The 16,477-nt window shown below is 40.8% G+C and overlaps 1 protein-coding gene across 1 annotated transcript; it reads right to left on the bottom strand.

Annotated features, from left to right (window-relative positions):
• Positions 1-9,261: 9,261 nt before the first annotated feature.
• Positions 9,262-10,191, bottom strand: LOC124968100 (olfactory receptor 7A10-like). The gene has a single exon (XM_047530460.1). The coding sequence runs from the start codon at positions 10,189-10,191 to the stop codon at positions 9,262-9,264; it is 930 nt and encodes a 309-aa protein (XP_047386416.1).
• Positions 10,192-16,477: the final 6,286 nt, after the last annotated feature.

Raw genomic sequence — 16,477 nt, 5'->3', positions numbered from 1 at the left:
ATTCCTGTAAACTAGGGGGTTAACCTTGATGTAAAAAGAGAGTAAGCTGACCATCAATGATCTCCAGACAGAACAGCACTGCATTCACTCTCCACACCACGGGTGAGCCTGGCAAACAGTACACAGATGCTCACAGCTGAGTACAGACTCATGAGACCACTTCCACTTGATGATAAAATACTATATTAAACCATTTGACTTTAGGATGACCTGTACACTGAAATAGCTAATGATAAAATAATCGAAGGGGAAAAGAACTGCGTGAAATTGGAATAATCTGCTAATTTTGATTTTGACATTTGTTCCAGTGCTTGATGATAGTATTCATAATTATTCTGTTGTTCAAGTTAATTTCACATACTGAATTATAAAGTGACTCCAATGAGGTTCCAGGTGACCAGGAGATGTGGAAGGACATGCACCTGTGAGTTGGAAAACTGTTGGCTCTGAATCACATGAGTGGGCTGGAGTTCAGGCTCTCTTTTGAGTCACTGAAAGATCATAAATGTCAAATTGATTCCTGAAGGCAAAGGGGATAATATGGAATGATATTGTTCATTCACATCCTCCGTAGGGGTAATGATAAAATTTAGAAGATGGAGAGACAGTTCATTTGGAGCAATAGGAAGAGTCATGTTTACAGACAGCACTAGACATATCCAAGGAGCAACAGGGAGATAATTCAATGAAACAACATGACGTCCACCAAACACTGCTGAAACCTAATGCATAAACCCTCCCACACATGGACAAAAACGTTCCCTACTTGAGTAGAAACAGAATATTTAAAGGAAATGTTTTTTCATAGCAATACAACTACCCAATTTAAAATTTTGATTGATCATATTTAAGGTCATCCCTGACTGGCCATATGGAGTCAAACCTTTTATTCAAATTTGTCTTTCCAGTTAGACTCCACCTGGAAAAATACACTTGACAATTTTTGTCAATAAATATGTTACTCTCTCGCCACTGAATTGAATAAAGAACAGGATCTTATGAGAGAATAAAATGCTATGATTAGTTACAAAACAAACCAGAGTGTTCAAGTCTACATTACCAGGAGGAAACAGTTAAGGTCATGAGTTGGAAAATATTGATGGAAGTAGTAGCTGAGTAGTGGAGAACTTGCTTAGCCTGCACAAAGCCTTGGGTTCTACCCCAGCTTAAAAAAGAGGAAAGAAAGAAAGAGAAAGAGAAGAGGGGGAGGGAGGGAAGGGAAAGAAAAGGTGAGAAAAATCATAGTAGCACATGTGAAAAATCCGTTTTAGATTTTTGTATGTTGCGACTTTAATGGCCTCAGCTTCCATGTGTAGACTTTTCTTCAGGAATAGTAAAACTCATGACACTTCCTTTAGTAAAACACAGAAAGATACTTGTTATTCAGGAAGAAATTATTCTTAAAAAGTCCATGTTATTCCATGACATGGGTGGAAATTTCCAAATACTTCTGACACAAGGGTGGGAATGAGTTTGGGAAAACAGGAAATGACAAAGGAAGACATTTCATTAGAGACCACAAAGAACAGGAAGCCTGGTCAAGCTGGGTACTTTCATTGAATGGGAGAGCTGATTTAAAAAAAAAAAAAAAAAACAGAAACTATGGGACATAAGAGGATCAAGTTTTCATTCTACAATCTCATCAAAGAATTAGTTTCAGACTCATATACAGAGTCTTGAAAGCACAGGGAAGTCTACTGAAGTGGATCCACTGATTCTTTCCCAGGTGTGCTCCCAAGGAGTCGCCTCAGAGCATTCTTGATGTCTTTATTCTTCAGACTGTAGATGAAGGGTTCAGCATAGGGGAGACCACTGTGTACATCAAAGAGTCTGTTGCAGTTGAACGTAGTTTTGAGACACAGCAGAACTAAGGTAAACTACCAGGACTGTGCAATAAAATAAGGAGACCACGGAGAGGTGAGAAGCACAGGTTGAGAAGGCTTTGTACCTGCCCAGAGTTGATGATATTTTCTGGATGGAGGACACTATCTTGGAGTAGGAGTAAAGGATGCAGGTGAGGGGGCCACCTCCTAGCAGCAGAGCTGTGATATATATCATCATGTCATTAATAAAGGTTTTAGAGCAGGCATGGTGGACCACCTGATTTAGCTCACAGAAGAAGTGGGAGACTTCCAAGTCTGTGCAGAAGGACAGTCATAATACCATGAAGCTATGCAACAACGAATTCAGGACACTCATGATCCAACATGCCAGAACCAAAGTCTGCAGAGCCGGTGGTTCATGATGACCATGTAGTGCAGGGGATGACAGATGGCCACATATCTGTCGTAGGCCATCAGTCAGCAGAAAGCTGTCCAGTCCTGAAAAAAGCAATAAGAAGTACATCTGGGTGATGCAGCCTGCGTAGGTAATGGCCTTGCTCTGTGTCTGGATGTTCAGCAGCATCTTTGGGATGGTGGTGGAGATGAAGCAGATGTCCATGAAGGACAGGTAGGTGAGGAAGAAGTACATGGGCGTGTGCAGGTGGGAGTCTGAGATGGTGGCCAGGATGATGAGCAGGTTCCCCAGCACAGTGACCAGGTACATGGAGAGGAAAATCCCAAAGATGAGGGCTGTATTTCTGCTTGCTCTGAAAATCCCAGAAGAAGAAATTCTGAAAGTTGTGTATCATTTTCTGGTTCCATGTGTCTGATATGACTACCAAAATAGAGAACAAGAACAGGACACAAGAAAGCATTACACACCTGTCACAATGCTACTTATTCTGACTGTGTGTGTATGTGCACATGCTGGACATCAAACTCCTGTTAGGCAATAGCTGTACCACTGAGCTATGCAGCACCCTCAATCTTCTACAGTAAAGCAATTAACATCAGCCTTTTGTGCATGAATTTTGTTCCTTTTATGGTAATAATTAAAATATCTTTGATTAGAAACTTCTGCCTCATGTTCAGCATCTACTCAAAGATCATGTTTTCAAAAGGTGTTTAATGTTTTTATTAGTGCATTATAGTTATACATAATATTAGTGCATTATAGTTATACACAACGTTGTGGTTCACTGTGACCTAGTCATACATGCATGGAATACAGTTTGCTCCAATGCAATCCCCAGCACTTCCTTCTGCCTCCCCTTCTCCCTCCTAGTTGTCTTAACTTCACTGGTCTTCCTTCTGTTTACTTATAGTTTTTAAAATTAGTGCTCTGTAGATATACACGAAGGTGAAATTCACAGTGGTGTATTCATGTATGTGATAGCATAAATTGGTCAACTTTATTCCACCATTCCTCCCTTTTCCCATCCCCCTGCCTTTCCCTCAATCCCCTTCCTCTGCTTCACTGATCTCTCTTCGATTTTCACAGGATTCTCCCCTCTTTCCCCATTACTTTGGCCTAGCTTCTGCATATGAGAGAGAGCATTCAACCCTTGACTTTCTGAGTCTGGATTATTTCATTTAGCGTAATGTTCTACAGTTTCATCTAATTTTTATGAGAAATTCTTCTACTCACTTAGACATATAAATAGAAGGAGGCACTGTTGACACAATGTGTGAAGAAAAACAAAATCCACACAGTATGTGAAGGAGAAGGAAAAGTGTTTGAGTCACCTTCCCATCACTGTAATAAACACTTGGGAAAATTGACTTAGAGTGAGTTCTACTCTGGCTCACAGTTTTGAAATTTCCAGTTGACCCTTTGGCTTTGGGCCTGTGGCAAGGCAGGACTCCATGGAGGAAAACCTATGCAGAGAAAGTCCACTCCTCCATGAACAGGAAGCAAAGGAGAGCAAGGAGGAGGCCAAACCCCCATTGACCTAAGGACATCCCTATAGGCCCACCTCTTAAAGCACCTCTCTGAGGACCAACTCTTTATCACCTGGGCATCTGGAGAATATAACCATGTTATACCTACCATTCCCTCCTTCAATTAGGAGGGAATCACTATCACTATCACATAAATGTCAGTGATACCCCTGCATTGCTGTGTTCAGCTGTTACTATTATTTTAGCACTGTAAGTAAGCACCCTAAAAATCAAGCAAGCCTTCCCTGCTTTCTCTGCACCCTGGGTCAGGCTGAATTGCTCTCAGGGAAACTTCCTCAGCTTTTATTATCTTTGGAACTTCCTGCAGCACTGATCAAGCCTTTGGACTTACCTGGATGGCATCTCTGGAAGGAAGGGCTCTGTGTGGAAACACAGAATCTCCCCTGGAAGGTTGATGATGGAGATTGAAGATGTGTTTCAAAACAGGACTACAGGAAGAAGTGAAGCATCAGTCCCTGAGCCAGACTTAGTTCTCCAAAATATTGCAGGGGGGAGCCTTGTCCAGCTGATGGTCACACCTGCTGAAGTACAGTGGTGGGGAGATATTCAGAGCTCCTGGTAGCTTCTCCCTTAGGCATATGCCCCGCAAGTTCCCCTCTTGTTATTCAATCCCTGAGCACATCACGTCCCTGTGGGACTCTGTTCTGTACAGCAAGATTTTTTTGTTTTTTGTAGATTCTGTGTTCTCAAGAGATCAAGTGAAACCAGTGTTCCTTGCACGTTCTCAAAGAACTCTTGGTTTCCAGATGTCTGACCTTTTCCCAATCCTGAGTTGAGGATTTCTCCAAATTATGAAACTAAAGAGTCTGTCTTCACTGTCTCTTAAATCATCGAAGTACTGACTCACTTTAAGGACACAGTCCCTGATATCCTCTGAAAATTGTAATTTCTCTCTTCAACAACAATGTTCATTTGAATGAGCCTGTGGATATGACCTTCCTTGGCTTCATGATGCTTTTGACAAAACAATTAAGAGTTTAATGCTTGTAAGACTAAGACAAGTTCTGAGCTGCCATTTAATTCTTCACTTACAAAATGTTTGCTAAGTATAAGGGTTATATTCAGATCTTTTTATGCACTTTGCCCCAAGTTCAGTGACCTGTAAGGTGTTACTTATTAGATAGAAGGTGTCCCCCAAAAGTTCACATGTGACACAATGTAAGAAGTTTTAGAGGTGAAATCATTGGGGTTATGAGAGACTTTGCCCAATCAGTGAATTTATCCTGTGGTAGGGATTAACTGGGAGGTGACTCTAGGTAGGTGGGGCATGACTGGAGCAGGTCAGTCCTTGGGAGTGTGCCTTTGGGATATGTATTTTGTCTTTGTTGAGTGCAGTGCTCTCACTCTCTCTCTCTCTCTCTCTCTCTTTCTGCTTCCTCATCATCCTGCCCTCCAGATCATCATGCCTGAGCCACTGTCTTCCACCACACTCTCCCACCATGATGTCCTGCCTCACCTAGGGACCCAGACAATGGGTTTGACAACCTATAGACTGAGATCTCTGAAACCATGAGCCCCAATATAATCCTTTGCACCTAAATGTTACTTTTCAGGTCTTTTGGTTACAGTGGTGAAAACACTGACTAAACATAAGGACTCTCTTATGTAATGTTTATAAAAGTCTATTCAGTTGTCACTACTATTAGGAACCTGATTCTAAATTGGTAGAAATGGAACTTGAGGTTTAACTGATCGTCCCAGACATATAACCTCAGTAATGCATGGGTTTTGAGTGGAATCCCATTAAGATTTTATAGTCCTTATGCCATAGTCCCATGGTCCTCAATCAGAGATGATTTTGCCTCCAAAACACATTTGAAGTTGTCTTAAAAACTTAGATTGACACATGTAGGGAAGTGTAACCCGTACCCAGTGGTTGAGTCTAGGGATGCTTCTTAACACCTGGCAATGCACCAACAGGTCCCACTGGGTGTGCAGAGTGGGGAGTCCCAGCCGGTGGCCAGGATGATGAGGAGGTTCCCAGTGCATGTTTCCAGGTACCTGGGCAGAGAGGGTCCATCACAGGGAATGTGCTGGTCTGGAGCCTCTGAAAATCCCAGAAAGAGCAAGTTTCTCATTCCTACTTGGCTTCCCATTTCCATGAGGCTGCTAGGCTTGCCCAGAAGGAGGAAGAAACACAGAATTCAATCCTAGCATGCTTTCCCCACTATAGTATAATTTTCATCCTTCATCCAAGCCCAGGGAGTTCGTGAACTCATTCACTTTGGGTGATCATCTCTTTACTGCATGTCGTGATTACCATCGCTATCGAGAAAACTTGTCTCTAGGTCAGTGGTTCTCAAACATTTTTCCCTGGTACAGCAACATTAGCATCACCTGGGAACTTAATACAAACACGTATTTTCAAAACTATGGGGTCCTATTGAATCAAGCACTCTGGGTATGGTGCCAGCAATCTGTGCTTTCACAAGCCCTCCCAGATTCTGATGCATGCATAGGTTTGAGGATCACCATGTAGTTCTTGCCTGCACCCCAAAGCAACCATAACTTCTTCCCAGTTTGATGGTTGCTCTTCACTTCCTACTCAATGTCTGTAAGAATGAGAAATTACTAACCTTAGGAGATGTTTCAGCGGCCTGACTGAAGCCAGATCTCCAAAGGAACATTACAGAACCTAGCAATTCTTTCATTCTGACTCACTTATGATGGTTTTGCACTAGATGACCTCTAAGTCTGGCCTCTGCAGATGTTTTACTTCCATAGGTAGCATGGTTAGCATTAGATCATCCCCTTGCAGATTTCATCCCAGAGAGGAACAAGCGGATGTTAACAACCATCACAAGTCTGGCAGACACAGAGTTCAGAAGCTTAAGTGCTATTATGTGTGAGTGTGCATGGGTGTATGTGAATTGCTCCTAAGAATTCCTATGTCCAGTCAGAATGTCACCAAATTGATATCAGAATGTGACCTGGTAAATTTTAAGAGAGAGGACAATGTGCTAATGGTATGCATTGCAGTCAAAACATCATTTTAACTATAGATAGATAGATAGATAGATAGATAGATAGATAGATAGAGACATAGATATAGATATATGGAAAACCAGTAGAGTGGAAGGGGAATGTGGGGAAAGCGGAAGTTCTGGGGACTGAAGTGAAGCAATGGATATTCTGTGCTTGTATGATTATGTCAAAATGGACTCCAATGTTATGTTTAAATATAATGTACTAATAAAATCATAAAATACAACTCTAGAACTTTTAAAATAAAAAATAGTGGAAGTGCTCTGTGAACATCATATGGAAAGAAAACTATCTAATGCTGTAAAATAACTCAACTATGGCTAAGATTTAGTCTTGATAGAGATGAAAAGGAGAGAATTTCCAACGAAGTCTCATCTGAACTCAGGCTCTGAGAGCTTCCCTTACTGTGCAGCCTACCTACCAGTTTCCACATGCACCATGTTACCCTTCATCCCCTGTAGCAGGCAAGGCAATGATGGCAGAGTATTAGGTGTCGAATACTCTTAGTCCCAATTGTTCTTTGTTTCTTTATCCAACAGCTTTACACTATGTGAAAAACAGACTTCATACAGAATTATGTATACCAATGGTCCACATTGTCTAGAATGACAAAGACACAGCATACAAGAATGAGAACATTCATTTTTTAATTCATATGTCTTTATTGTAAGAACATATATTAAGGTGAGTTTTAAGCTTGAGACATATGATCACATGAGACTGTGGGAAAATATGTGGAGAAAATTAGGAAAGAAATATGAGCTCAAGGAGTAAAAGGAAAGATGTTCAAATTCCTTCTCCTAGAGAAAAACTTGATTTTGTATTGTTGTTTTTTCATTTACATTTTTAAACTTTTGCTTAGGGATAATTGCAGATGAGCATGCATATGCAAGAAATGACACAGAGAGACTCACACACACTTTCCTCATTGTAGAATCTCACAAATGTAGAATATTTTAAAACAACCATGATATTAACACTAATAACATCAAAATACACAGTGGTTCCATCACCCAAGATCCCTAGTATTACACTTTAACAGGCAAGTTCACTCCTCCTTTCCTGGGGCCTGAAACCCAAGAACCATAATCTATTTATGCTTTTTATATTGTTATCACTTCTAATCTGTTATCTAGAGTATAAAATTATCTGTGCAGAAACAATGGTGAGTGGACCCCTCTGGGGGCCTTTCTAGCCCAGTTCTTTTGTAGGTGTCGTGGACAATGAGCTGACATAGAAGCAGGATCCTACATATAAAAGCAATATCGAAGCTGGACAGGAGCAGAACATTCTGTGGTTCTATGGCACAGTGGGGAGAATTCAGCTGCTAATAATGCATAGTATACCTCAAAATTCTTAAAGAGTACTTGGAATGTACTCACCATAAAGAAATGATTGGCGTTTAATGAATATACCACTATCCTGAGTGGATCCTTGCCTCATGTATACATGGATCAAACCACATTGCACTATAGATTTACATAAAGGTGAAATTCACTGTGGTGTACTCATACATGCACATAGCATAGTTTGGTCAATTTCGTGTTAAGCTAATTTTTAAATATCTATAAATAAATAAAATTAAAAATGGTAGAATTTCTTCCAGGGGAGCAGAGGAAGAAAGAGGAAAGGGACAGGGAAAACACTAGGGACAAAAGTAGAGGAAATTATATTCCATGCCTGTAGGGTTACACTAAATTGACCCCCAATATTATGTATAACTATAATGTACTAAAAAATATAATGCATAAATATGCAGCTCATAATATGTAAATTTTTGTGTCAATCAAAATTAAATGAATTATTCTTGTAAACCAAGATGTACAAATTTTTGTTTTGGATATTTTTTAAATGTGGTGCTGAAGATCCAACCAAGGGTCTCACACTTGCAGGGCAAGTGCTCTACCACTGAGCCCCAGCCCCAGTCTGTGACCAGTCCTTAAAAGCACGAGGATGATAAATTCTACATTATCAAGAAGAGGATTCAATGACATGATGTTCAAAGGAATGATAGAAGCAAAAGAGAAAAACCGACCTCACATTTACCTCAACTACAGATTGCATGACTTCCCTCAGTTGTCAAATCTACTTTTCTTCCCTGGGCATGGTAAAATTCATGACTATTTTTACAGTAAAATGAAAGAAATATCACTCAATAAAATATGCCATGGAAGAAGTAATTGTTCTTAAAAAATCCTTGATGGTCTGTGACATAAGTGGTAATTTCCAAACATTTCTATTTCAATATTTGGAATAACTGGGTAGAATCAGGCAACCACAAAGCTAAAACCTGGTGCATATCAGAGCAGAAAGCTTAGTAAAGAAGTCTGGAATTTCAGACAGGTGGACATCAAGGGATGAAAACTCCAGGAAACCAATAAAAGGAGATTCACCATCGACCATCTCATCAAAGAACCTCAACACTGGCTCTGGGACTCTATGGCCTATAGTCACTGGCATGTGCTTCTGCAGCCCCAGACAATGGATACTTTTAGGTTTTCCCTCCAAAGATACTTTTCAGGGCTCTCTTTACATCTTTATTCCTCAGACTGAAGATAAAGGGGTTCAGCATGGGGGTGACCACAGTGTATATCACTGAGGCTGTTGAAGTGGACTGTGAGCTGTGGGCTGCAGCAGAACTAAGGTACACACCTAGGCCTGTGGAGTAAAGTAAGGAGACCATGGAGAGGTGAGACGCACAGGTGGAGAAGGCTTTGTACTTTCCTTGAGCAGATGAGATTGCACGGATGGAGGACACTATCTTGGAGTAGGAGTAAAGGATGCCAGCAAGGGGACAAGTAACCAAGAGCACAAGTGCAAAATACACTACCAGGTCATTAAGGAAGGTGTCAGAACAGGCAAGTTGGACCAGCTGGTTGAGTTCACAGAAAAAGTGGGGGATTTCTAAGTGTGTGCAGAAGGACAGTCGCAACACCATTAAGCTATGTAGCAGGGCATGCAGCACACTCAGGATCCAGCACACCAGAACCAGCAAGCCACAGAGCTGGGGAGTCATGAGGGCAGTGTAGTGCAGGGGATGACAGATGGCAACATACCTATCATAGGCCATGACAGTCAGGAGGAAGTTGTCCAACTCTAAAAAAATAAAAAAAAAGCACATCTGGGTGATGCAGCCTGCATATGTGATGGCCTTGCTCTGTGTCTGGATGTTCAGCAGCATCTTTGGGACGGTGGTGGAGGTGAAGCAGATGTCCACAAAGGACAGGTTGGAGAGGAAGAAGTACATGGGCGTGTGGAGGTGGGAGTCTGAGATGGTGGCCAGGATGATGAGCAGGTTCCCCAGCACAGTGACCAGGTACATGGAGAGGAAAAGCCCAAAGATGAGGGGCTGCAGTTCTGGGTCCTCTGAAATTCCCAGAAGGAGGAATTCTGAAACTCCTGTATTGTTTCCTGGTTCCATGTGGTGGATGTGACTACTGGAAAGAGAAAACTGTTACAGCGTTTCACACATATGGACACTACTGATATCGGTTGAAGTGTTACAATTTATATTTTCCAGTAAATAATTAACTTCTGTGATATCATGGGTCTGGTTACCCTGGGACATCCCTATCGCCAATATTGAGGAGGAATTCTTGTGTCTCTCTTAGCCTTTCCTCAAGAGTTCATGCATTGTACTGTTTGAATGAGAAATTTCTTCTTACCATGGAAGAGCACATGTGCATTGCTGGCCTTATTCCAGGCACTGTCCAGGCCTCAAAAACCAAAGCTCCTACCTCCCAATGATGGGCAAAGAACACGTGCAAAAGGGCAAATCACAGGTCTAACATATTTTTGTGCAAATGATATATCACATGTATTGGCATATATGCCAACTCACTGAATAATATATATCAAATACATGTGGATCCTTTGAATATTAATTGTAACTTAATAAAGCTGCTTTAAAAAGAATTAATCATATAGCATGTCTGATGATGAAGCACTTATGATAAAAAGAAAAGCAGTTATACAGTAGGTAAGCAGTTGTATTTAAGTGTGTGTGAGTGTGTGTGTGTGTGTGTGTGTGTGTGTGTGTATGTGAGTGTGTTGCTGGAGATTTCACCCAGGGTCTTGTATATGCTAAGCAGGTGCGCTATGGCTCTCACATGATTCACACACCCAGCTCCCTATTATTTTATAGATGACCAGAAGCTCAGTAGAGAATTTGACAATTGAATAGAGTCCTCAGGAGGTCCAGCAGGAGCCAGCAGGCCAGCAGGCATTTCTACCTGGCAGAAGGAATTCCCAGTGCAAAGGCCCTGAGGCAGGAGCATGTTTAGGAAACCCAAAGGTATCAAGCAGCCAGTGTGAAGAGGTCAATGAGAAAGAGGGAGAGTGATCAGAGATGGTGTCAGAGGATGCTGAGTCAAGAGGTGGCCTCCTTGCTGGAGCTGAATCTGCCTGAGACAGGGAGGACTTCCTCCCCACTACACCTTCGCATCCTTCCCAGCATCCATTGAATGGAAATGGACATGCTACATACTACCCTTTATTGTTGAGTTGATCTATGTACTATGACCATCACCTTGAAATATCTGAGTCCCAGAGCCCTGCCCTGAGGATGGCACACATGCACACACACGACACTGTCACCAGTGTGGCCTCTGACCTTCACACCACACTGTTAGACTCCTAGTGTATACAATGCAAGGTGGACACATCAAATTTTCTTTCCCCTGATGCAGAAATGACAGGCAGACTCCCTATTTTGTAAGCCTCTCATGGACACATAAGCATGCAGCCAATACCACTATGGTAAATCCTAGACTACACTCTGCATTTAAAGAAACACATACATGGAAAAATGTCAATAAGCAGAAAAATAGTGGAATGAAATGGACACATGAGTGGGGGAGTGAGGTAATAAACCCAGATGGTCCCCAAGAAACCAGGAGGAAGAAACCACTCCCTTGGTTCTGGGTGTGTTCCAGCCCAGGGTCTGTCTCCTGGACACCTTGCAAAAATAAGAAAGGGCCAGAAATAAACACATCCAATGTCAAAAATAGCAATGTCTTTATGACTTCCAAGTGATATGGAAAGGACACAAACATAAAGTGATTAAGGAGTATTAATTAACAATTCACAAATGGATCCATAAAGTATGAGAAAATCTTGTCTTATTTCTATATGAAGCAGAAACTCTTGTTTTTCCTGTGCCTCTTCCAGACTGCCTTGACCAATGGGTTTTGCAATGGTGGCTGAGGAGTCCCCTTCCTCACTTCTCTCCTGTGGCATCTCTTCTTTGTTATTTTTGGACTTTGGAATTTAATTGTCTATTTTTTTTCCTTAACAAAGCCCCTGGGTGCACTCTGACCCTGGTTCTGGTAATCATCCAACAAGCAGAGGTCTCTCCAGTCATTATTTGCAAAACCACACATGTCATGAGAGTCCTGTTCCTTTGTTTCCTTCCTATGACTGGGGCCTTGTGTTATAACACATGCACTTCACAGTACTCAGTCTATGACCTTATAAGACCAGATCCAGGTGAGCAAAGACTTCTCCTGCTCTGTTCACCATCCTATCTTCACAAAGGTACTGAAGTCTATCTGCAATTACTAGAGAAAAATGTAAGAAAGTAGTAAGTTATGTAATTCAAAAACTGCAAGGAGATGCAACCAGGTTCCATGGGACTACTTCCAAACAACTGTGTTCAACAAGCTGAATGGAACCTCAAAAACTAATAGAAACCAGGTGGCAGTGTTGCTCACTGGTAGAGCACTGGTCAGCATGACCAATGCTCTGGTTCATCCTTTGCAATGCAAAACCCAAAATTAACTGGAACAAGACTAACAGAAGCAAATCCAAGGTATCAACATGAATTAGTAATTAAATCAACAAAAGCTTTGGCATATCAGAATATAACATGTAATGTTCCTATAATATCCTGATGTTAATAAACTCCCAGCTGTCACATGTTGAATGAATAAAGAATTGAGCCTGAGTATATGTGAACATTTCGTATATGGCAAAGTTTCATTTCAATTTAGTAGAAGATTAGATTGTGGAATAAATGCTCACATAAATGTGTGCCTGGAAGAAAATGAAGTGGGCCCCCTAACTCACATAAGTTGACAGTAAAAAGAGAAGATAAGACCTAAGTGTAAAAACACACCACTGATTTTAGGTGAACATATAGAAATTGTAAAAAATCTACAGTCAACAAGAACCTATTAAGGCAAGAAACTCAGATGTAAGAAGACAGATATGTACCAGTAAAAAAAAAATTTTTTTGAAAGATTTTCATGGTCAAAAGTACCACCTGAGAAGCCAAAGGAGAAATAATAATTTGTATAAATCACTCAAAATACTGATCCTGGTAGAAAATGGACAAATAATAGTAAAGGGACACCAAAATATTTGCTTAAGCTCTAATAGTTTAAGAACACAGCAAGAAATATTTTATCCACAACTTCCATCCTTAGGAAAAGCTCCTAAAGAGCTGTTTCATCGGTTGTGGTTAGAATTTTTAAACAGATAGAAAAAAGCGAGCTCTCAAAATTAGGTAGAACAGATATGACTCTGGACCACATAGAGGGAGATAATCTGAAGTCAGCTACAAATACCAAAAGGATAGAAACTCCTTAACTCAAAACTCAAGGTCTCTTGACCTCCTGATTATTGACATTGTGGGACAAGTTAATTCTCTGAGGCGGGTGCTGGCCTGTGCATTGTGGGAGGGTCAACAACACCCCTGAGTTCTCATGAACCCTCCCCTGAGTGACGGCTGAATATGTCTGTGAAACTTGCTCTGTGTCAGGGGAGGAGCATCCCTTCTGGTTGAGAACCACTTGTTTGAACTTCACAATAGCAACGTATTTTTTGTAACATTGATATAGCAGTGAATTAGTGAGAACCAATATGAAAGGCATGGAAAGTACGAGTAGCACAGCCCCATTATGAAGTGCTGTGCATCCTTAGAAATACCTAAACTGCAGTGAGCTGGTCATCTGCAGGAAGTCCACAGGAATTAGAGTGAGAAGGTGGGGGGACCTGGAGGAAAGAACAGTGCACCAAATGAGAGAACAGTGAGGAGTGCACGGGATTTTTCTCATGCATTTGCATAGAAAGTATAGGAGCATGTATGTACACATACTACAGAAAGAAGAGCTTTAAAAGAGACTGATAACACACAGAATAGAGAATGACAGCATTGATTAAATTAGTATAAGTTTACTACATTTTTCTTTAATGCAATGAGTTTATGGATTTTATTTTTGTCAAAATTTCATTTGATAATCAATTTATTCGAATAGTTTGTTTTTTTTTTTTACTTTGGCAGGGCTGAGTCTCAAACCCAAGACCTTGTGTATTTTAAGCAAGCTCCCTATAACTGTTCTACAACCTCTCTCCAATTTTTTAAATTGATACATAATACGTGTACATGTTATTAGGGTACAATGTGACAATTCAGCACATGTATTCAATATGCAATGCTCAAATCAGGATAATTAATAATTCCTTCTCCTTAAACATTTATCAATTTTCTGGTGGGAAGCCTCTAATTTTCTTCTTCTAATTCTTTATGAGAATATGTAATTAAAACTTGGTCTATGTTTTCTAAGTAATTTTATGCTTTTTCTTATGAATATGAAAATCATAACCATAAAACACAGAATAAAATGTGCTATAAATATTGCCCCGTGCTGCAGGAACTCAGGATTTATGGCTCCTCTCTAAGTGTGTGTTGGTATCCACCAACAACCCCTGCTGTCTCTCCTCCACACTTCCTCCCCTCTACTGATCACTCATTCTAATTTACACTATTTTTAAATTTTTTCATTTTTATTTGTATATATTCATTGTGTATATTTATTGTATTCATTTGACATTTCAATACAAGCACATAGTCTGCACTGACTGAAACAAAATTAAATGAAAAATCTAAAACATCTAAAAGAAAAGTTATCAACTCTTAATTATTTAAGAATATCAACTTGGTTCCTAACTCAAGATAAAATTGCCCAAACCTCACAAATATTGGAATATTTAGTAAATCCTCTAAATTCCATGCTAGTAACGATATTTAAAGTCTTAGTGAGATTATGTAAAGAAAAGTGATTTCTAATATACTTGATACAGATAAACGAGCTTTAAACAAATAGGACAGAAGTACAAAAGCCTTCCCTGGGAGGCTCGAAGCTAATGCCTCTTTGGGAAATGTACCTAATCCCAAGAAGTAAAGGGTCACAGTAAGCAACAAAAAAAAGGTGAAAATGAGTTGGAAATACACTTAGAACACGAAGACTAGCAACAGAGAAGCACAAGGACCTTAAAGTAAGAACTCACAAGTAAAGAACATCAATTCCTGGATTCCTTCAAAAAAAAAAAGTGTGGGAATGTAATCAACTTATAGATTTGACTACACCACGTTCATGAATTTTCACACACTCCCCAAAGTATCTCTCTGCATACATGAAACAACTAAACTAAAAGGCAAACAGGTCATCTGTGTGGATGAAAACTCCAATACTTTGTAAGAATACATTGGAAAATGAGGGAAATGCCCTGCAGTGTCTATGCAAAATTCTCGAGGGAGAGACTCTGCAATACAGAGGTAACTGGCGAGCAACCCAAACTGCATGTTCAGCCTCAGAGATATGCAAATCATCCCACAGTAAGGCTCTTAGACATACTTGTACTCAGCTGTGACATAATGCTTTCCATGTGAATATCAAAGGCAGAAATGGTACTATCAGAAGTGCATCCATGACTTCTGTTGCAAGATATTTGTAAGATCTTTGATGTAGATTCTTGCCAAAAATACAGAATCATAATCAAATATTTTCCATCTAAGTAAACACACATCAAAATACACCATAACATGGCTGTTTTTCCCTACTCCCTTAATTGCAAAGTTCCTTGGACCTCTGCTCTTTCTCTGGGAGCACTGGACGCTTCCCTCACATCTTCTCTTCAGCCTCCGTTAGCTCCATTTCATGGCCAGCAGTGAACCCTGTGTTAATCAGTGCAATGTTCACTTCTCAGCCAAGTGTCATGAATCACTTCAGCCTTGTGAGTAAATCCTCAATCAGGACAGCAAACATCCACAACAGCCCTGCACTTGGCTAGGTCTGCATAACTCTCCACTGATCTCAGCTAAACAGTCCTGGGTTCCATTCTCTTTGATGCTCTCCTGCAGCATCCACTGAGCTCTCAGACTCACCTGGAGACCAGCTCTGAGAGGCAGGTATCTCTGGAAGTGCAAGATCCTGCCTGGGTGGGCTTGATGGTGACTGAAGCTCTGTCCCCAGAAAACACAGCGGGAAGGAGTCAAGTGCTGGGCTCCTAGGCGACTGAAGACCTCAAAGGACACCACCACCTCCTTTCCAGCACAAGGTTGTGCACTGAAGGACCACATTAGAGCAGAGAGTCACAGCTTCGTATTTCTGCTCATTAGGCTCATTTCCCTCTTATTTCCCCTGAGGGACACTGACCTGGAAAGACAGAAGATTCTTCCTGCTGATTCTCCGTTCACAAGAGACATGATTATAACCAAGTAAACCTAGTTTTTATTATTCCACCATGGATCCACCTGCCTTCCAGGCATCCAGCCTTCTGGCATATCTTCCCCATTTGGCCAAAAGTGCTTTCTATGTCTGACACTGATGAGCTCATCTTCAGTGGAGCTCACGTGTCTCTAGGCATGAACCTGTGCTGGGCAAAAAGCACCAATACCTCAGAAAAGAGTCACACCTCTTTAAAAA

Source organism: Sciurus carolinensis, chromosome 17, assembly GCF_902686445.1.
Source record: "Sciurus carolinensis chromosome 17, mSciCar1.2, whole genome shotgun sequence".
In the NCBI taxonomy this organism is placed as follows: Eukaryota; Metazoa; Chordata; class Mammalia; order Rodentia; family Sciuridae; genus Sciurus; species Sciurus carolinensis.
Note: the sequence above shows the minus strand (reverse complement) of the source record. Positions and strands in the feature narration are given on the sequence as shown.

What these genes read in the sequence shown, in the direction of transcription:
- LOC124968100 (XM_047530460.1), bottom strand. Translation starts at nt 10,191, where the DNA reads ATGGAACCAGGAAACAATACAGGAGTTTCAGAATTCCTCCTTCTGGGA.